The 23776-nt window shown below is 36.2% G+C and overlaps 1 protein-coding gene across 1 annotated transcript in view; it reads right to left on the bottom strand.

The window, feature by feature from the left end:
* Nucleotides 1-1561, bottom strand: part of LOC149421261 (nectin-3-like) — a 261104-nt gene extending 259543 nt beyond the window's left edge. Inside the window, exon 1 of the mRNA XM_089635448.1 lies at nt 1397-1561. Within this exon, the coding sequence (XP_089491574.1) occupies nt 1397-1472 (76 nt within the window). The 5' untranslated portion in view covers nt 1473-1561. The remainder of the gene's footprint in view (nt 1-1396) is intronic.
* Between the last annotated feature and the right edge of the window lie 22215 nt (nt 1562-23776).

A 23776-nucleotide genomic window follows, 5' to 3' on the forward strand; every position in this document is an offset into this window, starting at 1 on the left:
GTATTATCCTATATCAACTTCACATAAGAGGCCCAGAGGTACCTATGTCATCTATGGGGTTTCTGTGAGGAGGGTCTTCAAAAAGAAAGTATAATAAGCTCTAGGAAGGAATTATTTATTAGGAGTGGTTAGGAATCTGGAGGTCAGTGTGTCCAGGAGTGACGGACATATGAATCCATCCTACTACCGGGCTGCAATGCGATGACTCGAGAGAGTTCAGCAGGAGAGATCAAAAGGTCTCCAACAATCAGCCTCTACCAATCCGGCTAAGACATGGAAGAATCTTACGTCATGAACCCGGACACCCCTGCTAAGACAACAAATGTAACGAACTGCTTAGAGTTCCCGGAGTGGCGGTACCTGTACCTGCCTCCCTAATTGAAATTGATTTAATTACACCAAATAACAGATTTAAAACACCGTGGTCGAGGGGTGTGAGTGTCGTGGTCGAGGGGTGTGAGTGTGAGTGGTGTGAGTGTCGTGGTCGAGAGGTGAGAGTGTGAGTGGTGTGAGTGTCGTGGTCGAGGGGTGTGAGTGTGAGTGGTGTGAGTGTCGTGGTCGAGGGGTGTGAGTGTGAGTGGTGTGTGTGTCGTGGTCGAGGGGTGTGAGTGTGAGTGGTGTGAGTGTCGTGGTCGAGGGGTGTGAGTGTGAGTAGTGTGAGTGTCGTGGTCGAGGGGTGTGAGTGTGAGTGGTGTGAGTGTCGTGGTCGAGGGGTGTGACTCTCGACTAGCAAGCCGGAGATCGCGAATTCAAATCAGTTTTTTTTTTTAAATTTGTGTTATTCCACAATTAACTCATTTAAAATATTATATTGTATGTTATAAGTTTCCCGAGTGGAAGATATTCTCAGTTTCATCCTGGTGTAGGATCACCATTCAGAATTGAAACGTTGCTTGAAAATGGCTTTGGATGTGTTTGGTGACCGGATTTGAATAGCCAGGTACTATTTATAATTTTCCTCTACCCTATTTCCTTCCCCTCTTTACTACCTTCAGCCTTGCAACATGCCCCGATTGGAGATACTTAAGTGTCACTGTTGGGAGCACTTGGGACTCTTCACATAAAAAAACATCTAATTTTTAATAAAGGTTCATGTTTTTTTTGAGAAATTTCAAAAGTTTGATGTTAGTGACAGTAAAAATAGGGTGGAATGTTTTAGGATTCAAACTCCAACCGTCGAATTGCAAATTTCAAAATAACCTTTCGTCGATGCAATGAATTTAATGCTATGCAAGGAAAAACTTTTTAAGTTTTGATGCGTATTCCTGAAATGTTACACAATGTTTATTCGTTTCACCTAGTGTTTATATTAAAATGATACACTTGCATAAACGAAAATAAATTTCGTAAAGAGAGTTTAAACGATGATTAAATTAACCATAGATAATTTACATACCTTTAAAAGCTCTGCAAAGAAGAACGAATACAAAAACTATCGAGGCGCAGCCTCTGGTCTGAACTTTTTTCGCCATCCTATATGCCTGGTAATCTGGCCTAGTTCGGTCTCACTACACCCACGCTCTACTTCTCTACGAGCATCTTGTATCGTACTCACACTACCACACTACCACACTACCACCCCACCATCATACATGCACACATGTAGATTTAGTAGTATTGTAGTGGTTTATGTTCAAAATCACATTTAATCTTAAAACATTCAGTCAATAATTTACTGCGCCTGTAGATAATGTTTCAGCACACAAATCACTAAATGTTGTTAAAATCACATTAGCCCGCTTTATAAAAAAAAACACGAAATGACAAATTAATAATACGTCCCGGCCAAATACATCAGAGAATAAATGCAAAGCACACAACACAAGCACAAAAAACCATCACCAAAACAAACAAATGTTCGGCGAAAAAACTGTTACCGTGCAGTTTGTACTGCGAGAGCAACAATTCACCACTTGTTGGCTTTCACCCGCCGCCCGGTGGGCTGTGAGGGAGTGGGGGTGGGAGTGGGTCGGCGAAGGCTTCGATTTAGACCGTCCCGGAGTCGTAGGCTTCCGCGGCCGGCGGCGGCAGGCGAACAACTGGCCGGATCTGCTTCCCTGGGCACAGCTCTACGCCGTGTCTAGAGCTACGAAGGTGGTACGCCATAGTCTACATAGGCGCTGCGACGAATTCGAGCACGCGCGTCGCCCACTTTTAATACACTATCTAGGCGTAAAGGTTTTGTACGATATATTATGGAAAACGTATTCATATTGCGAATCATAAAGTTCTGTTTAATGAATTTTTCAGTGATATACTTCATTACCATTAATGTACAAATACAATAATGTTTTGGCTGATTTTGGTATTGATTGACATATTATAGAAAACAAGTTATTTTCCCAAATAACAAGGTATGATTTACTGGATTCTACCGGAATTATTGAGGTACAAACAAAATAAGGTTTTGACCAGAAGTAAATGTAGTGCAGATGGAACGCCGAACATTTCGAAGATAAATATTATGAGACTTTTGTTAATCCTTCAAAAATCTACTATAACTAGATGTTCACTTTCAAACAAAAACATAACACTGTGAATAAATAGGTTATTTGTGGATGGAAAACTGAACTAATCTGAAACATTACTACCCAGCAGTTATTTTAGAAGTTAGGTAAACCATAGAATAAAAAGATTGTAAATTGTTTTTAAAATTTGTCTCGATACTAATGCTAAACCCTAGGAGAAAAGTTCAACTTTTTTTGTAATTTTCTAAATATTTCCCCCATAATAGCCTGAATTAATACAGAAGCCTTTCGTGTTTCTTTATATTATTAGAATATTGTTATAACACAAGGTTTTGTTAAAAATATGAAGTCACTTTTCAAGTCCACAATAAAAATGGCGCATTTTACATTCGTATATTTAGGTCAGCTTTGCCCACTGTATCCGCTACCGTATTCCCTCCGTTACCTTTGCAGGTTGGAATATTAATTATTTTGTTGAATTTAAAGGTGTAATGCGTCTCCGGAACGGCCGTAGAACACTGATCTTGAATGATAAACTCATTAGTCTAGGGAATTAATTTTTGAAGCTTCTACCATCGCATTCATAGTAATATTATTATTTGATCATTGGAGAGGAAGGTAACGTAAGTAAATCTAAATAAAATATAAAAAAACAAGCCACAGATAAACAATGTAACGGTTACAAATGCGAATTGATTTCCATGATTGAGATCCGAGATCGACAAAAATGACGAAATAATCAGGTCTCAATGGCTGAATGGTTAATAGGATTCTCCCATAAGACAGAGTTTCTGGGTTTGATTCTCACTTGAGATCGTTACCTTTTTTATTTTCTGTGTCTTGTTCTGTTTCATGTTTTCTTAGATTTATTAATGTTATTCTTCTTTTTCTTCAATGATTAAAAATTACATTTATGCAAATAACCTTCAAAAGTTTCTCCAATAAATTGGCTAGGGACATGGAACCGGTGGAAAAGGTTTGTGGAGGTCAAATCTCACATGGAATGTTAAATGTTTTCCTGTTTTCTTAGCTTATTAATGTAAATCTTCTTCTTCTTTTTTTTCAATGATTAAAAATTACGTTGATGGGAGTAACGTCCAAAAGTTACTCCAATAAATTAAATATTCATTCTAGATTTGTGGAAAGGGGACTAGGTGTCTACATAGACTGTGGACTGCAATTTAAATGATCAAATGCTATTAAAAGAAATTATTTGATAAGTAAAGATAAATAATAAAACACAATATATATTTTTTATTTGAATAATTAAGTGATAGATAAATATATCAAATACGTCAAAACATCATTTGTAAAAAAACTTGGTTTGCAAAAAAACTTTGGGTCAGCAAAACTACAAATACTTAGGAACAAATTTCTTCAATAAATTCCCAGAAAATATAAGATAACTAAATGATAGTTTCAAAGAATTCAAAACACAATTAAAAAAAATATACTGAAAACCTAAACTAAATAAATAAAAGAAAAACAAAAACAAAAATTAAAAAAAATTAAAAAAAATCTAAGAAACTAAACAAATAATACCTCATCCCATACACACAATCAATTGCTTATTATGGGAGAACATTGAAAAATAATAACTATTAATCATATCATAATATCTTTTAACTTATTACTAGTGAAATATATATATGTATATCACACATTGTAATTTTTTTTATTGAATAAATATAATTAAAAAAAATAGATATATCATACATTTTGTAGTGTATTGTTAAAAATAGTGATTTCAACAAAAATGTCACAACATTTTTAATCAATAAGGTACGAGTAAATTATAAAATACTGATTTAATTTTAAAAAAATAATCAAGTATTTTAAGTTTAAATCACTCTTTTCTTTAGTAAACCAAAGTATCGAAGAGAAAACGTTTAGATATAATTATTAATATGGCAGTGGTGAACAAAAAAACCGAATAATACAGATCTAAATTTATCAATATAGTAATGGTGAGCAAGATAACCGAAAAATATAGATCTAAATTTATCAATAAAGTAGTATTGGAGAAGATAACTGAATAATAAAGATACAAAATAATCAAAATAGTAGTGTTCAAGAAGATATTCGAATAACATAGATACAAAATGCATCGAAACAGGACGAAAAAGATTTGTAGTTAAGTATATAACAAAAGCTCCTATCCATAGACAATATTTCCAAAATTCTATAACATAAGAGAATAAAACATATACACGCAACACAAAAAAAATGTATAAGGCAAGCGGCACGCACAAGCACATAGATCATTGTAAGTGCCGATTTCCATTCTCTTCTAATGTTTTTATTTTGGTGTGAGAATTGGATTTTGATTTCTAATCTTTATTTTTGGTGTAAATTTATCTTTATTTTAATGTTGTTTTTTGTTTAAATGTATAAATTCATATATTTTAAAATGGGGGCCTCAGCACGGGTGAACAACCCAGTGAGGCCAACGTTGCTGAATTGAAATGTGAAGTACTGTAGAGTAATGTATCAACAAAAAAAAAAATTAAAAAAAAATACGGATGGTTGAAGGCCACGCATAATTTTATTCTGAATTCGGGATAATAAATATGAAAATATAGAAGTGGGTAAGCGATTTTTTTTGTTATTTGTTTTTGGGGTATTATGCCGTGTTGCGCTAACTCCTTCTTTAGCCAACGTTTCGGACAGCATTGCAGTGTCCATCATCAGGGCAGATGTCTTATTTGAGGTTGTGTTAAAATGTGAGCTTAAGTAAAGTAAAATATCAAGACTGTCTTCGGAACAACAACAAAGATACAGGACTTACTGAGGTCTGCAAAGACTAAGTTTCCTCTGGAAACAGATGGAGTGTATAAACTCAGCTGTTCCGGATGTGACAAGGTCTATGTAGGCCAGACAGAGCGGACTATCTCCAAAAGAATTTCAGAACACTTCAGAGCTTGTAAACTCGGCCACCCTGACAAATCGGCAATTGCCGAGCATTTGATTGACACCGGGCATTACTTTGGATTTGTTCCTGAAATCCTGGGGAGACCGAAAACTTATAGAGCACGGCTGATTACGGAGGCCATTGAAATTCATAAAAATCCCGTAAACATTAATAGAGACGATGGAGCTAAGCTTAATAGTTCTTGGTATCCGGTAATTGACGGATACACCAGAGCTAAACAAAGAAAACCACTTTAAATAAAAAAATGATACGTTAATGTTAGCTCAGAGGGTTGGAGCTGGCAACACGGTATCACAACCTCATACTTAAGCTCACATTTTAACACAACCTCAAATAAGACATCTGCCCTGATGATGGACACTGCAATGCTGTCCGAAACGTTGGCTAAAGAAGGAGTTAGCGCAACACGGCATAATACCCCAAAAACAAATAACAAAAATACTTTTGGCGTGAAAATCTTAAATCATATTTGACGAACCTCTATGGGGAGGAAGTTCACACACTGGTACGACGATTGGAGAATCTGAGAAAGAAAAGAAACCATTTTTTGGGCAGCCTTGCTTTTCTCAAGAGGTGTAAAGAAGAATCGATTGTACCAGTACACATCCAAATAAAAAGACACATCACATCCCGGAAAGCAGATAGAGTATTCCAAAGAGCGGAGGCTGCACTATTAAGGGAGAGGATCCACAATGTGCGAGGCGAGCTGGATGGAGTATCTCGGGACCTTTTCGCTCTACATCTGCACCTAAGTGCAACCCTTACCGAAGAAGACTGGAGAAAAGTTGACAACATGACTTACCAACAAGCAGTAAGATCCAAGCAGTCAACAGATGCGAGACAGAAACAAAAGTTTGAAAGGCTCAACCGAGACAAAAAAGGTGATCGAAAACAACTCGATCAAAATAAAGTTGTCATCAACATTTCGACCCTTGCGTTGAGCCCAGACGCAACTTCTGTACTGGCAAAGGGGATGAATTTTGCAGTGGCCCCCAAAAAGATACCTGTGGAATCCATCGTATGTGGTGTAGAGACTGCACTACATACAATGTTGAAAGTACACAAAATGTCAGAGGTGCAAGCAGAGGACATCCGGCAAGAGACTTGCCATATTTTGAAAAGGGCTGAAATACCCCGCCCCAATATCACGAAAGGAGAGTTTATGGCCCTAAAAGAATTACGCGCCAATGAGGAAATCTTGGTTCTGCCAGCCGATAAAGGAAATGCCACTGTCGTGATTAATACGGCAGACTACACAAAGAAGATGGAAGACCTCTTGTGCGATTCAGGCACCTATAAGAAGATTTAAAACAACCCCACCAACAAGATTGACATAAAGACAAGGGAACTAGTGAAAGCTTCTAGCATCAGGAAAGAGGATTGGTCTAAGCTTTTTGAAAAAGCCTCTAGAACTCCTGCCCTGTATGGTCTCCCAAAAATACATAAAAAGGAAATCCCAATGAGACCGATTGTCAGCGCTATTGGCGCTCCTACATACAAATTTTCCCAATACCTCTCAAGATTACTGCAGATGCAAACTGGTAAAACTGAATCGTGGATTAAGGATTCAACAGATCTGATAAGTAAGCTCAAGAAAGTTAAGACTGAGGAAGGAGATATTTTGGTCAGCTTTGACGTCGTGTCACTTTTCACAAATGTGCCTCTAGAAGACTCTATGACAATGCTCAGGGAGATATATGAGGAAGACATTTGCAAACTTTTTGAACACTGCCTCAAAACGGGATACTTTGCATTTCAGGGTGAACTATTTGAGCAATTGGAGGGAGTTGCGATGGGCAGTCCGTTATCGCCAGTACTAGCCAACTTTTTTATGGAGAAGTTTGAAGAAGTGGCACTCGACACAGCTTCGGCTGTCCCTAAAGTATGGTGGCGCTACGTCGACGATGTCTTCGCCATTTGGCCTCATGGAACGGAGAAACTAAACGAATTCCTGGACCATCTTAATTCTCTCCACAGCAAAATTAAATTCACAATGGAACTGGAAAACGAAGATAAAATCCTGTCCTTTCTAGATGTGGAGGTGATGCGGAAACACGATGGTAGCCTAGGGCATACTGTATATAGGAAACCAACCCATACGAATCGGTACTTACACGCTGATTCGCAACACCACCCAGCGCAGAAGAGAGGACTTATCCATACATTGGTGACCCGAGCGACCAGAATATGCGAAGAACATAAAATCGGAGCGGAACTTACGAAGCTGACCGATGCACTGGAGCGTAACGGCTACCCAGCAAGTCAGACAAGGCAAATCATAAGAGCCAAATCTGCACCAAACGAAGACAGAGTTGAACAAGAGTCGAAAGGCTGTGCCTTCTTGCCTTATGTGCACAATGTGATAGACAAAATTGCCAAGCTTTTGAGAAAGGAAAATATCAAGACTGTCTTCGGAACAACAACAAAGATACAGGACTTACTGAGGTCTGCAAAGACTAAGTTTCCTCTGGAAACAGATGGAGTGTATAAACTCAGCTGTTCCGGATGTGACAAAGTCTATGTAGGCCAGACAGAGCGGACTATCTCCAAAAGAATTTCGGAACACTTCAGAGCTTGTAAACTTGGCCACCCTGACAAATCGGCAATTGCCGAGCATTTGATTGACACCGGGCATTACTTTGGATTTGTTCCTGAAATCCTGGGGAGACCGAAAACTTATAGAGCACGGCTGATTACGGAGGCCATTGAAATTCATAAAAATCCCGTAAACATTAATAGAGACGATGGAGCTAAGCTTAATAGTTCTTGGTATCCGGTAATTGACGGATACACCAGAGCTAAACGAAGAAAACCACTTTAAATAAAAAAATGATACGTTAATGTTAGCTCAGAGGGTTGGAGCTGGCAACACGGTATCACAACCTCATACTTAAGCTCACATTTTAACACAACCTCAAATAAGACATCTGCCCTGATGATGGACACTGCAATGCTGTCCGAAACGTTGGCTAAAGAAGGAGTTAGCGCAACACGGCATAATACCCCAAAAACAAATAACAAAAATACTTTTGGCCGTGAAAATCTTAAATCATATTTGGGTAAGCGATGTTTCATATTCTCAGATCGCGACAGACAAGCTGATAAGGGTGTGATTATATACAATTTCCACTAATTCATCAAAACCACAAACATTTATACCATAAGTAAATATCCTTATTTGGCCTTCGATTGGAGTTCAGACACGCGTCTTCTCGTTAGTATATTTATTCTAAATGTCTTAATTTTCAAATAGGGACATTCAATGACTCAATGAATAAGTGAATCACGGACGTAAGAGAAAGAACGTGTAACGCTAGTTGCATATTTACCATGTCAAGATTCACTTCTGAATTCAAGAATTCCGGTAAAGTAAACCTCATTAATAGAACACACTCAACAACCTTGCGAAAATCTGATAACACGGAATAATATTTTCATAATAACGTTAATCAACTTAAAAAATTTTCTCAACAACACAATATCATTTAATGTAATTTGATCGTGGTTAAATTCCTTCGTAGCTAAAATTATCTAGGCGTCACGCATTTAAAAGCGTAACGTTAGGTTGATTGGTGCCCATGTTATGATGATGTGTTCCCAAGACAACTGTTAAAACGTCCGCGTGTGGCGCGGACGCTCACAACCCAACTGCTGTGACGTCCGCGTTCAATGGGTCAAAAAAGTTAGCCTCTAATTTATGGATTGAAAAACCCTCATAAACTGAGTGCAGCTATGACTAGGTTCATACTTGCTGAATTTAGTTATATTTGTTTATTTTTCCATTCACCTAGACCTTTGTTTAAAATTCTGTTGAGTTTTGTGCAATTTAGTTCCGGTGGTAGTTTATTACAAGCTTTATGGCCTTTTACTCCGAATGTGGGATCTGCAATCTTAATGTCTGTCTGGGCTAGATTTTGTTTCCTTTATTCGTCCTCATGGCTGATAACCTTGATGTTACTAAAAGACAATAAGCTTGAAACGAGAGAAGTGCACTAGGCGGTAAACTAGCAGCTTGAGATAATAACCCATCTTTACAAATCTATGTAATTTATTTGAAACTTAAAACTAAAATGAAACTTTAAATTATCCATGTCTCCCATTTCCAAAGACTAACTTCACCAGTTGTATAGATGTAAAATGGCACGCGAAGCTAGATGTATATGAACACCATTTAGGTAAACCATAATCTCTGGTTTTTAACAGTTGTGAATAATTTAAGATTTTTTTCTACGTTGTCACAAATGATTATTTTTAGTACTGTTTTTACGGGTATGTGTGTGAATGGGCCCCTAGGCAGGCGACTCCTGTACCTACTTGGCAAATACGAGTACAATGTCTCAGTTGGAAATGCGTTACCTAAAATGGTCAGAATTAATAATTTATTCCCGCGTAAAATCGGCTCGACCCAAGGTTATCCAACCCAACTCCAAGTGAAAATCAAGAACATGGTTTTTCATCCCATTCGTCATTGCAAAGTCTTCACCGACAGCAACTGTAAAATAATTTTGTAAATTAATTTAATAAATAACCTCCGTGGTTTCATAGCTCTCGTTCCTTGATTAAATGATTTGATTGCTATGTTTGTACGGTAATGAAATTAAAATATATACGAGGGTGGTGTAAAAAGTTTCCGACCTCAATGCAAAGATGGCGGTACTTGTCAATAAAAGCTAGTGAATATAGTTGTGCATCAGTTACTCACCAAAGTTTCGGCCATTTTGGACGTGCAGTTTTTTGATGACAATCGTTTGAGTGATACGATGTGTGTGTTTGTATGCTATACATAATTACGTATAAAAATAAATTGAAATTGTATTCACACCTTAAATAAACAATCGAAAAATAAACTTTGACGGGTTAGAAATACAGGACACGAACATGTTGAAGCGTTATAATATCTAGTGATTTTAAATTGATATGTATCTTACCTGCATCGAAATATAATTAAATCGGTGGTGTGTTATTTATATGATGTGAAACAATACGAAAATGCATTTACTAAAAAATAATAACTGCAGAGCGTAAAGCATAACACAAGTTGTAGTTTTAATGTTTTCAGTCATATTTCATCGCATTAATAACAAGTCTGGTCGGGTGACACTATTTAAATAAATGATTTTGTTTTCATGAAGTGAAATATTTTGTTTATTATATTACAAAATCATGAATTTATTAATATATTAAATCTATCTCAAATATGCAGTCGTAGAAGCTTGTTTAGTTGTAATTTTAGTAATTTTTCTTGGAATATCTTTTGAATGTTATATCCATCAATGTAATGCATCGTTGAAGAAGAAGATTAAACTACAAAAAACATACAAAAAATAACTGTCAGCTAGGAATCGAACCCAGGATCTCTGTCTTATCAAAACAAAGCCTGAACCAACTCGACAATTGGGACCTAATTATTTTATGTCATTTTTGTCAGTCTGATATTTCAAATACAGAATTAACAATTATTAACTTCAAATATTTATTTATTTATTTATTTTGTTTATTGCAGAAACAAACAGTACATAATTACATAGATGACAATAGTTACAAAATTATAAAAGTTAGTACAATAATTGGTACCAATGACATGTTGCTGACATATATGCATATGAGGTATATTATACATTTTACGGTTAAGTTACATTTTTAAGTTAAGTTAAATTAGTGTGCTGGGGAAGGAGAGAGGTGTGTGTGAGTGTTTGTGTGTGTGTACGTGTGCATGTGTGTCTGTGTGTGGTTGTATGTGTTATGTGGGCGAATTCAGTGTGCTAAAAAAGTTTTTCTTATATAGAGGGAGAGAATCAAAAAATATATCGGTGTTTGTGCTTGTTTGAATTGAGTTGAATGTTTGAAGGATACGAGAAATAGGGGAATTGGCTGCAGCGTTTGTATTATTACTAGTTGTGTAAAAAAGGTTGGTGTGTCGAGTTCTTTTAAATGGGGTGTTAAAATTTATTTGGGATAGAAGTTCTGAGCAGTCTATTTCGTTGTGTATTATTTTATGGAGAAATGTCATGTCAGCTACCGTTCGCCTGGATTTCAGGGATTGGAGAGTGCAGATATAATTATTGTTGTATTTATAACCTAGGTACTTAATGAATTTATTTTGTATGCGCTGTATATTATTGACATAGTAAGTGTATTTGGGATTCCAGACAGGCGATGCATATTCCAGTGTACTTCTGACTAGTGAGGAATAAAGCATTACTAGCGTACGAGGATTTTTAAATAATTTACTCAGACGCAGTACGAAACCTAACATTTTGTAAGATCTGGTAGTGGTTGAAGAAATGTGCGTATTAAATATAAGTTTACTGTCTACGTAGACTCCAAGGTCTTTACATTCGCTTTTTGAGATCACGGGTTCATCGCGGAGTGAATAGGGAAAGTTAATTATATGCTTGTTTCTGGTGAAGGACATGGTGTGGCATTTCGAAACATTGAGGTCCAAATAATTAACAGTGCAATAGTTGCAGAGCCTGTCTAAGTCACTTTGTAGCTCTCTACAGTCCGATAGAGAGATGACCGTTTTATAAATTTTCATATCATCTGCAAACATTAAAAATTTTGAGTGTTGGAAACATGAGCCTATGTCGTTTAAGTATATGTTAAAGAAAAGCGGACCAAGGTGAGAACCCTGAGGAACGCCCGAGGTTGCGTTGATTATTTTGGATAAGACACCATTTATTGAGATAATTTGACTACGATTACTAATGTATGACTTAATCCATCTAAATAAGTCACCGTGTATTCCAAGACGAGTAAGTTTATTTAAAAGAATTGAGTGAATAACGCGGTCGAAGGCCTTTGAAAAATCGGTGTACATAGCATCGACCTGTACCCTTTCGTCCATATTGCTGTGCAAATAGTTGACAAATAGGACCAGGTTAGATGTAGTAGACCGGTTTTTCATGAATCCGTGTTGGTTGGGTGTAATTGCTGTAGCGATAGTCGGGTAAAGTTGGTCGTAAACGATTTTTTCAAGAATTTTACTTAAGATAGGAAGTTGAGAGATAGGTCTATAGTTTGTAACGTCATGTTTATCGCCTTTTTTATAAATGGGAGTTATTACGGCAGATTTCCACTTATGAGGAAACGTTCCATCACTTAATGATTTTTTGAAAATTGCGCTGACCGGAATAGTGATATATTTACTACAATTACGTATGAAGATACCAGGCAAACTATCTAAACCAGGTCCTTTGTTAATGTCAATGGATGAAAGATATTTGTAGGTGATGTCTTCATTGATTTTAATTGAGTTTATGGCTATATTATTTAACGGATCAGGTTCCTTGACATCAGGTGCTAAATTTGGGGTATGATCAGTGAAGACGGTAGAGAAATAGTCAGCAAACAGGTCAGTGATCTCCTTACTGTTGTGTGCGATTTTCGATTTATTTTTTATATTTTATATGTTTTTGGTTGCTATCCTTTTGGATGATTAGAAAGTTCCAATGAGTTTTTTTGTAATCTTAATAATAAATATTTCCAATTTTTATTTATATTTTGAATATAATATAAACACATAATCTATCTTAATCATCTTCAATATACCAACTAGAACTGCTCGATCAATAATTTTTAACAATTGCACAATGAAATCACGACTGAGTCGTTTGCACAGTAGAAATAACAGATGTGTTCAAATGCACGAAATATGGTTACAAGAAGGTTATAATAATATAACTCAATCATTATTAAAAAATAGGGTTAGCATAATACTATTAACTCTTTTTGTGTTTATTTCGTAAAACTTACTTTTTTATATTTGATGTACATCCTATTTAACATTGTTATTATTAAGTTATGTAAGAATTTTATTTTTTTTATTATTTTTACCGCTTTTTCGGTGTTCAAGGCCATTTTAAAACTGTGGCTAGGCCACATTGAGAATACTTATTTGTATAATTGTATTTCGATTTCAATTTTTATGATGTCTAAAATGATTTGTTACCGGTTAACCCGATTTAATTCAGTGGAGTACTTTGTAATAGGTTTTCCCCAAAACAAATGGTAATATTCTCTTAATTGTTTAAAAATGACGTAACTGCTATTTAAATACATGATATATTATATAGAAGATGCTCCCGTTACATTCCGTACTCTCATATAACATCTTTATTAGTAACAGTAATATTATAATTATAAAAGCACCCCAAGGATTGAATCTTCCTCTCTAGTGACTGGATCTTCACTGCCTTAAACTTTTTAATTTTCTTTTAAAAGTAGTTTTTTTATTAATTTTTGGCTTAACTGAGGATTAAACCTTCCTACCCAAGGAGGTAGTACCCAAGTCAAATTCTAAGAAAGGCAGTACCAATATTTATTTTGTTTATTAACTGCTTTTATTTTTAATTCATTAAATTATAGTATCATCTTATTTCAGAAAACTGGGTGTTGCACGCGTGTGCCACCTAAAGTTAATAAAATGAATTGTCATCGACATACGAGTCTATAATCCGAGTTTTAACTCGATCGGATGTCAAAAAATGTGTTGATTTCCACTTACAAGATTCCATTTCATTAATTAGTTATTTATTTATTTATTCATTCAAGAAAACAATTTGTTCGAAATTAAAATAGATGTACTTGAAAATTCAAATGGAATTATTTAAAAATTCACAAGGATGTATTTAAAAATTCAAACGGATGGATTTAAAAATTCAAATGGATATATTTGAAAATTCAAATATTCTGATGTATTTAAAAGTTCAAATTAAAATTTCAAAGTTCAACAAGCCGAATACCTCTTTAGACGGCAGTTTGGGGTGACCTACCCCACAAGGGAGGAATAGCACACGGTTCCAGGTCCTACCTCCGAACAGGAACTAATCTGGTTCACAGATGGGTCGAAGATGGAGAAGGGAACAGGGGCCAGAGTCTGTCTGCAGGAATCCAAGAGGGAACTCAGTATACCTCTATGTACTATGTTTCAAGCTGAGATGAAAGCCATCTTGGCCTGCGCACAGTAGAATATACGTATTGGGTACAGGAATAAAAACATAAGCATATGTTCCGATAGCCAAGCAGCCCTAATGGCACTGGGAAGTAACCAATGCGACTGTTCTTACAGAACTCGCTACCATCAATAAAATATCCCTAATCTAGGCACCAGGACTTAAAGGTATTGAGGGCAATAAGCGGGCTGACGAACTAGCAAGGAAAGCGGCGAAAGCACCACTTGTAGGATCCGAGCCGGCCGTAGGAATAGCAGCTTGCCACACAAAATTACATATTGATAGGTGGGTCAAATCCCAGCACCGCAAAGAATGGGAGAGGGCACCTGGAATAAGACAATCCAAAGTACTCATAAAAGGACCAGACCTGTAATGATCTGCCCTTTCTACTTCAAACTTTTCCTTCTCTTCTTTCTACGATAAATTTTCCTTAAGTCCCGTAGGTAACTTTTCCATAAGGCTTTGGTTATATATATATCCGGGGTAGGAAGGTCCTCCCTGCCGTCTTTTCTTTATTACACACCCCTTCAAGTGTGTACATCCTAGTTTGTCTACGTGACGTACGACCTTGAACGTACTCATTTCACGTGACGGTTCAGTATAAAAAGGCTTCACCGAACGTTGTGTTGGGTTTTTGTTTCTCGGTTTAGAAACCTAGTTATTTATGTATGTGTGGTATCCCTTGGTTCTTTTGAGATAGAGTGAGTTGAATCCATTACCGCTGTGTTTTAAAACCATTTTATAAACCTTATCTTCTAAGTCGCCTGCTCCCCCCCCCATTAGCTACTCGATTCTACCTATCGTAGGGTAATGTGAATATAATAAAGTGTTAGATTTTATATATGTGATATACATACGATAAGTTTATGGTGTTAGTTGTCGGCGCCATCCATGTATATATTTTGGGAGGGGAAGGAGAGGAAAGGAAATGAATTTTTTTCAAGCTAAGATTGACTCCTCCTCTTACCAAACAAAACTGATGGATGATAATTTGAGCAAGGCGATCGATATCTGCGTGTCTGGATATCACAACCGGCCGGGTCTCCCCTTGTTCCAAATCGGCAACCTTCACGCCAGAATAAAGAAAACCAGGTCTCATCACCAATTTCAGAATTGCCCCAATCTCAAACACCTCCAGGAAAATCTACTTTACTGAGTGTAGAAGGGGAAAACCATGACATCCCTTGTCACGAATCTAGTCGCGAAAATGTGACACGCAAGGTCCTAAGTTACGTGCCACCTCTAGAAAACGTTGTAACTCCCACGCCGTCGGGGATTTACATCCCTTTCTAGGTCAATACATAGATAACACACGACGATCTTGTCGACATTTAGCCTGCTTTTTAACGATAGGTTGTGTGCCTACCCATTCAGCCAATTATCATGTGAGATATATGTAAGGTCTACTCGAAATGCCAAATTTAGGATGAGGACTGTCTGTATTTTAATATTCGGTTCTAGTAATTATTTTATGAGGTTACTAGCATCCTCGTGTATTAGGTATGGGTAACTCCTACTGAATACCTATCCTCTCAGGTAGGTATAAACGGATAATTGGTTTGATTTTTGCATTTAATTTAAAGAGGCTGCCTACCTCTCGAAAGGTACCTGTTGAGAAAAGTTGTTCGGTTGGTAGTTTTATTTCGGAGATTACCATCTCCCTCTTTCGACTTTAGATTTGTTTTTGTGCATCCCAATTCGTAACTTAGAAAGTCAAACAATAGATGAAAAGTATTAAATTAGAAAGTCAAATAACAGAAGAAAAGTTTTCATTTTGTTCCGTCTGGTTGCATCCGATCGCTTTCAATTCGGGACGGCATACGCTAGCAAAACTTCCCCCTTTGACTGACTGTACCTGCGTCTTGTCCTATATATGAAAAGGTCGTTGACTCGTCTCTCGCTCACAGCTAATTGACGGTTCGCCTAGCACATCCCTGTTAATGATAACATTATTTGGGCGGCAGGTGTCGTAAACTTAGTTCCTGTACCTCGGTTGTATCCGTCTTTTAAAAAGGTCCTCTGAAATTTAATAAATAATATAAAAAACTCACCCAGTTAGTCACCTCTCATTCTCAGCGTGAAGCTTACCTGGTTACACTATATAGCTAAATCACTTTAATTTTCGACCTCCTCCCTACGCTTATAAAAGGGTAATTAAATATTCCTGTAAATAAAATTGTACCTCCCTAATCTGTTAGGATTCGAACCCACAGTAAATAATCTATTTGATTCTCTGGTTTTCGGTCTCCGTGGATAGAATGCCATCTCGCCAAATCAATAACTTAGCCCGATTAAACACTTCCCGCCTTTAAGTACATTCACTCTGTTTTAAAAACGCAATCATTATTTTTATTATTTTCATGTTTTTAAGACAAGCAATCTAGTTCGAACTGTATACGAAATCACGTTTAAATCAACACAACTTTATAACACAATCGCGATTGCACAACACCTGGCGCCCCTGAGGTGGGTTTTTACAAAACGGCGCTCTACAAATTATCCAATTATTATTATTGTCATTATTATTAATTGTTTTCCCACTGAGTCGAACCACTTTCACTTCACACAAACACCGGATCAATAATCTTTCACTTTAATTCAATATTCCACAATATTCTCTAATACCATTTGAATTCAATAATTAACTGTAATTTCAAACAACACTTCTGATTTGTATCCATTTCTCGGGGTTGTCAATGCACCCAAGTTCAAAACTCGACTGTCCCTTCGGTCTCTCCTTTCCCGTGGGAATCTGTTTACTCCAGGCCTGTCTGTCAATAAATCTTCCGTCGTTGTCTAAACAAAAAATTTTTTTGAGCACGTTCGTTTATTATTTATCGTTTATTTTTGTGGATATTCAAAACATCACAGACCCTAGACGAACCAAGAAAATACTCGATATGGACAGACACTCACTGAAGAAACTGGTAGAACTACTAACGGGACACTGCCATCTCAGGAGACATATGCAGATATTGGGAGTAGAAAACACTAATAGATGCAGGAAATGTGAAGAGGATGAAGAGACTCCAATTCACCTATGGTGCCAATGTTCTGCCCTGGCGGGAACTAGGCTAAGATACTTGGGGAGACATATAGTAGAACCCGAAGACATAGGGACATACCCAATGACAACCCTGGTGAACTTTATTAAAGGGACCGGGCTGTTTTTAAAGGATTGAGGTAAAATGGAAGATAGTACTATGGGCCTATGGCCTAAGTGCTCACGGGAACTACGTGCAAACCGTCTCCGTTTTAAAAAAAAAGGTTCAAATAAATGTATTTAAAAATTCAAATGGATGTATTGAAAAAGCGATTAATGTGTTACTTCTCATTTCTGATCTTTTTATTTGACTATCATAAATAAGCACATTCTGAAGTTTTGCGTTATTAGAATTAAACGTTGTGTAGGTATATCTGCGTTGAAAAAATAAATATTCTGTCCCTCGTGGAAGCATTCTCAGTACTGTAACCTGATTCTGTGCAAACTTGAGCAAGAAAAAATAATATTATGATATTATATTTGATCTACATAAATATATTTCCCAGGCACTGGGCAGATACAAGACTTGTTAAAAGCCCATTTCCCGAATGTTTTCTTGTCAGGGAAGTGATATGTGTGTTGGTTCGCCTGAAAATAGAAATCTGAGGAAACGAAACGGGAAATAGCACTCTAGACGGATCATAATACATCACATTATTATTTTGTGTGATTTGGGTTATTGCCGGCGGCATTATTATCGTCGTGACATGCAAGGGGAAAAGAAAAGAAAATATTTAAGGCTTTGCTTACATTTTTATTACATATTAATATATTTTTGGGACTATGTATATGGATAATTTAGTTTTTTATTACGTTTTTACACTTGCCGTTCGCAGTAATTATGAATTGTTGACAGAGCTTTTGTTTGAATTTGTTTGTATGTTCCATTCAAGATGGTGGCCGTTCTTTAAATGTGAAATATGGGTGTTTATTTTTACTTTTTTATTGTTTGTACTTCGGCTATAAGAAAGGTTTAAAAAATAATTGTCATTGAGATAGTAACGTTTCTTTCGAAACATTGTACATAATCCTTATTTGAAAAACATTTTTTTTACATAAAATATTATGTGGTTTATATTTAAGCAGGTATTTAAGTGGCTGTATACAAATATTATGATTTCAGTGGATATTGTGGTTTTGGTTTACTAAATGAGAGAAAATTAAAAATATTATTTTTGGACTAGAGGTCTACAGAGGTGTACTGTATCATGAGGCTACTGCGCGTAAGAGGGGACTGCGGACGGGTACTCCAAACTAGTTCGTTCTAACTGGTCTATATGAGTTCTAAAGCGTCTACGCTTGCTCGCAATATTACCGGTGTGAGCAAATACTTTCAAACGTGCGCTCTTCAAAACAATTGTCTGCAAAGCATCGTTATTTCAATACTATCATGGTCTACTTTGAGGTAATTTAAACATTAAACTTATAAGAAATCTGTTTACAACCGTTAAACGTTTTATTATGCATTGTACAAAGACGATTTCCAAATTGAATTATTTCTAATAAAAAATATAAAATGGCTTCGTAAGATCTGACAACATATCCCTTTGGCTGACTCACGCATGCGTCTGATGCGCCATGAGATTTTTTTTCACGGAAAATGACAGCTATGATTTTTGTAAAGAGTGATTTAAAACATGTTTTCGATAATATTTTCTTTTCTTATGGCCATTTTACTACTTTAGTAATATAATTCATTATGTTTACGATTTTTGTTTTTCGTCAGTTTTAATGCAATAATAATGTCAAATTAATGGAAAAATGGTTATTTCGTACACATTATTATTTAATTGACTTTTAAATTTAATAAAAATTCTGAGAAAGTATTCGTTGTTAATAACATAATTGTTTTCTGCTTTGTATGTAAATACGAATAAAACAACGTTTAAATTATGTTCAAATATCTGACGTTTTTAATAATAAATAATAAAAATAATAATTCTATGACTTGAGCAAAATCACCTCAAGGGCGCTGATTATCTTTTTCAAATTATTATTTTAATGTTTAATTGTATAAACGAGATAAAAAGTGGCAATTTTCTTACAAATTTTTAAAGGATTTTATTTTGAATTTTGACTTTTTTTTGCGATAAGCCATTTTTTCAACTTTTTTCATCTTTGAAATAAAAATATTGCACTTTTTAAATAAAAAAGAATATTTCAAATACAAACAAGGTAATTTTATCTAACTTCTGAAATGGTATTTGTTTTTACGATATCTTTGAAATAAATAAAAATACTAAACGTTTAATTTGAAAACATACAACAACAAAAAATTCCGAAATCGATGAGAAGTTATTATTATTTCAAGTTTATACAACAGATAAATAACCCCCCTTTCGCTTAGCAAGCAATGTCTGCATCTTGTGTGTTTCCATTGATATGCTTGGTGTAACTATAAGTGACCAGCTCAGGTATGGGGGTTCCATCGAAGCCAGAGTAAAGCTGGCCTCTCAGAAGCTGGGCGTACTGTACAGGGCCCGCAGATACTTTAATAGTACACAACTGCTGACCCTGTACAAATCAAAAGTGCGCCCTACTGTCGAATTTGGCAGCCATCTCTGGTCCGGAGCCCCTAAATACCTGAAAAAAACCCTTGACTCTGTGCAAAAACGGGCGGTCCCTTTGATAGATTCCTTAATCTTAACAAACGGACTGCAATCTTTAGAGCACAGGCGTCGGGTAGGTATGCTGTCCTTATTCTATCGATATTACAATGGAAGATGCTGTGAGGAACTAGCGTCATTGATCCCTTCCGCACCGGTGCGTAGTCGGGATACACGCCAAACGCGCGCCCAACATTTGTACACGGTTGACATTTGTCACATGAGAACGGGTCGCTTCTACAATTCGTTCTTGAGTTCAACAGCTCGGCTGTGGAACCTCCCTCCTACAACATGGGACTCTTCAAGACCCATGTTCACTCCTTCCTCTCCACAAAAAGACCCTCCACAAAGCATCCCCAAAGATGACATAGGCCCTGAGGGAAATTATTTTCTTCAGGGCCTCCTGTGTGGAGTTAATATCAAAAAAAAAAAAATTATCAACTAGTTTATGAATGTTTATTTTTAACGTTTCAATTAGTAAGATTTTCACGTAGACGGTCTTTTATCAATTGAATAAAATTTTCTGTCCTTTTTTTAGTAAGATCGTCAATTTATTGATAAAAAGCATTACGTGGCAATTAAAATTGGTAATCTAAAGTTCTATGTTTGACCGGTCGGTGGCCGAGTTGACATCGCGCTTGGGTCCCACTCAGGCGTAGTGTGTTCAATTCCTCGGCTGGATAAGTCCTCCATCACAACACAAGCAACATTTTCAGCTTAATGTGGTCGTAGTAGGAGATTTTAAAATATTGTCAGGTTATTCGTAACCCGGAAATGTTTGTCTTTCTTTTTAAAAAAAAGTGGGTGTGTCAAGCCTACGCAAGACAGAAGTGAAACTTCTAGTTTCAGCTGATGCTTGGCGTGGCGCAGTTCGCTGGTGTCTGAGAGAGAGGAAAGAAGAGAAGAGAGAGAACGTTCGTGAGCGGCTCCCCCACCTCAACAAGGTTTCACTTCAAAAATGCCACAGCCGAGAATCGAACCTCGCTTAACTGATTGAAAGCCAACCACGCTGAGCACCAACTGTAAGCAAAGCCGCATAAATTGATTATATTATGTAGGTTCTGAAAATATGAGAGCTTGTTATGTTTTATAATGTTACCTACATCACACCCAAAATATAATATATTTTTAAAAATAATGTACAATGTACAGAAATAGAATCCCACACAAGATCGCGTAGTGCGCTCTAGCGAACGGATATTTTATCAGAGGGAGATAGTTTTAATTTTTTTTTTCTGTAAATTATTACATATTATCAAAATAAATAAATTAATTAAATAAATGTAATACAATTATCATAATATACGGATTAGATAATAATTTTAATCCAACACAATAACGCAAAGCGCGCTCTAGCGGAGTAATGTTTTATCACAGTGAGATAAGTGTTTTTATTATTTTGCAATATTATTTTCTTTTAAAAAATGTTCTGACCTACTAAAAAATAAGATATTGAATGAAAAAGGCGTTAAAAACAAAAAAATAATGTGCGATGGCCGAGAATCGAACTCGGATCAACTGCTTGGAAGGCAACTATGCTGACCATTACACCACCAACGCCAGTTGTCGGGATGAGCTAAGAAGCATTTATATGTTACTTCAAAACTTTGACTAGATCAAATGAACTTTAATCAGTGGTGGGGGTACCCGCATTTTCGTTTCGGTCATGAGTCGGTTTTACTCCGGTCCTCGAAATTGCATGACGCGCGTAAAGAAGTTTCACTTCAAAAATTAATAATATATATTTTTTCAAACTTATGACTTACTTTGAAATTATTGTATTTACGTTGTACACACTTATTAGTGTCCTTGAAATCATTCCTTGTAGGTTTATTTAGTATCGATTAGACATAATGTAATTTTTAATTTGAAATTATGAAATTAAGTATTTTTGTGCTTCATTATGGCATTTTTCTGCGCGGTGCATTGTATTAAATCCCAACGGGCTTAAACATGTATTTTTACATACGTTTTTTAATTTTCATTTCAGACAGGTTTATCCTAATAAATTATTTGGAACAAAATCTCTCAATGGAGTTACTTGATTTTCATGATAAACACACGTACAATGAATATGTTGTGCAGTAGGGTAAATGAATTAACTACTAAGTAATGTTATTACGTGACATGTAACACGCGTGTCAACCCATTACTGACTATTATTCGAGGGAAATGTGAAATGCGCTATTGTTGCCCTAACAGGTACAGAAAGGTTGATACAAAAACTCTCGACTAGCAATTCGGGTGTCGCGGACTAAAATAAATTTAATTTTACTAATTTGCGATGTTTCCCAATTCATTCACTTAAAATGGCTTAAGCAGTGTTTGTTCACCAGATCTGAATAGTCAGGCACTTCCCCAAATTCCTATTCAATATTTCTTTTCCCTCCCCATTATCTTCAGTCTCACATAATACCCTATTTGGGGATGACATAGTCTAATTGGATTCAGACGGTTGGGTGCAGTTGCGATTACAAAACTTTGTTTAAGTAACCTAATTGATTTAAGCTAAGAAAATTAAATCAGTAGGATCATCAAAAACGATAGAAGGTAATATCTTAGAGAATTATGGTAAAAAGTTTAGCGATGGTGTCAAAAATGCTGGTAATTGGCAGATCAAGGTCCAAAAAAATTAACATTTTGGAGAGCAGGAAGTAAGTGTAATTTATGAAGCTAGATTTGATTAAATATAAAGGAAAAAATTGGTTCGTATAGTGTACTAAGTAATTTTAAGGATTCTTAATAAGGAACTGCAGTACATATTATTTTTTTTTTCAATAGTGACCTTCTTAATTAAATACCATAATTTTTATTTTTATGGTTAGTTTTAATAGTTTTTTAATGCCCGCTAAAACACCTCTAACGTCATAGAAAGCCTTGCGACGTCACAAGCAGGGACAGTTCTAACGGTCAGCATTTCTGCCAATACTGACTCCCCCCTTCTGCTGGCCCCCTTTGGTGCCCCCTTGGAGTTTAATATTACCTTACGGGCACGAGCTGACAGGAGTCCAGGACAGCCAACCTGGGTGGAATTCGGAACTTATGGCCATAGACAGGATCGCCGAGAAGGGGGTATAAAACATCAAGTCCGGCATAGGCCACCCGACGCTCCAGCAATCGCAGTACTTACCTTATATAAACGGTAATTAATTTAAAAAAAAAATAAAAAAACCCCTCGCAAAAGCACGATAGCAAATGAAAGTATTAATTTCTTAAGGTGAAATGTCTTTGGATATGCTATGAAAACGGTTCACTTTGAAGACAACGGATTCGGAAACAATATCAAATATTACCCAATTTAAAAATTCACCTGTTGTTCTCTTCCCGAGTCTTTGTGAATGTATTAATTCATATTCCACTCTCTTCAACTACACCACATAGGTACCTTAATCGGGGATACCATATAAAAAAATTCGCCACAAGCGTTTTTCTGTGTCTTTGTGTCAGTTATAACCAATTTTCCATTCCTTTCGCTCTAGTAACTTACTCCAGTTGGGGTATCATAGTTCCACAAATCCACAGGCTTCGAAATTATTGAGGAATTAGGACTAATGTGCGGTATTCACTATTTAATATATATCGAGGTGATAAGAAATACATTTTAGGAATTCTCGCCTTAAACTAAAATTTTGTACGAAAAATTCCGCGCAGACGTTGAATTTTTTTCCATAAAAATCATGATCATAAGATTTTCGCTCTCAACAAAAGATCCGTCAGAAAAGTGTTTGGTATGTCTTTCATGTCTTAGATCCGCCCCTGGTCACAAGAGATTA

The sequence above is a fragment of the Hesperophylax consimilis genome, chromosome 9 (genome assembly GCF_061612785.1).
Source record: "Hesperophylax consimilis isolate HC1 chromosome 9, BYU_Hcon_1.0, whole genome shotgun sequence".
In the NCBI taxonomy this organism is placed as follows: Eukaryota; Metazoa; Arthropoda; class Insecta; order Trichoptera; family Limnephilidae; genus Hesperophylax; species Hesperophylax consimilis.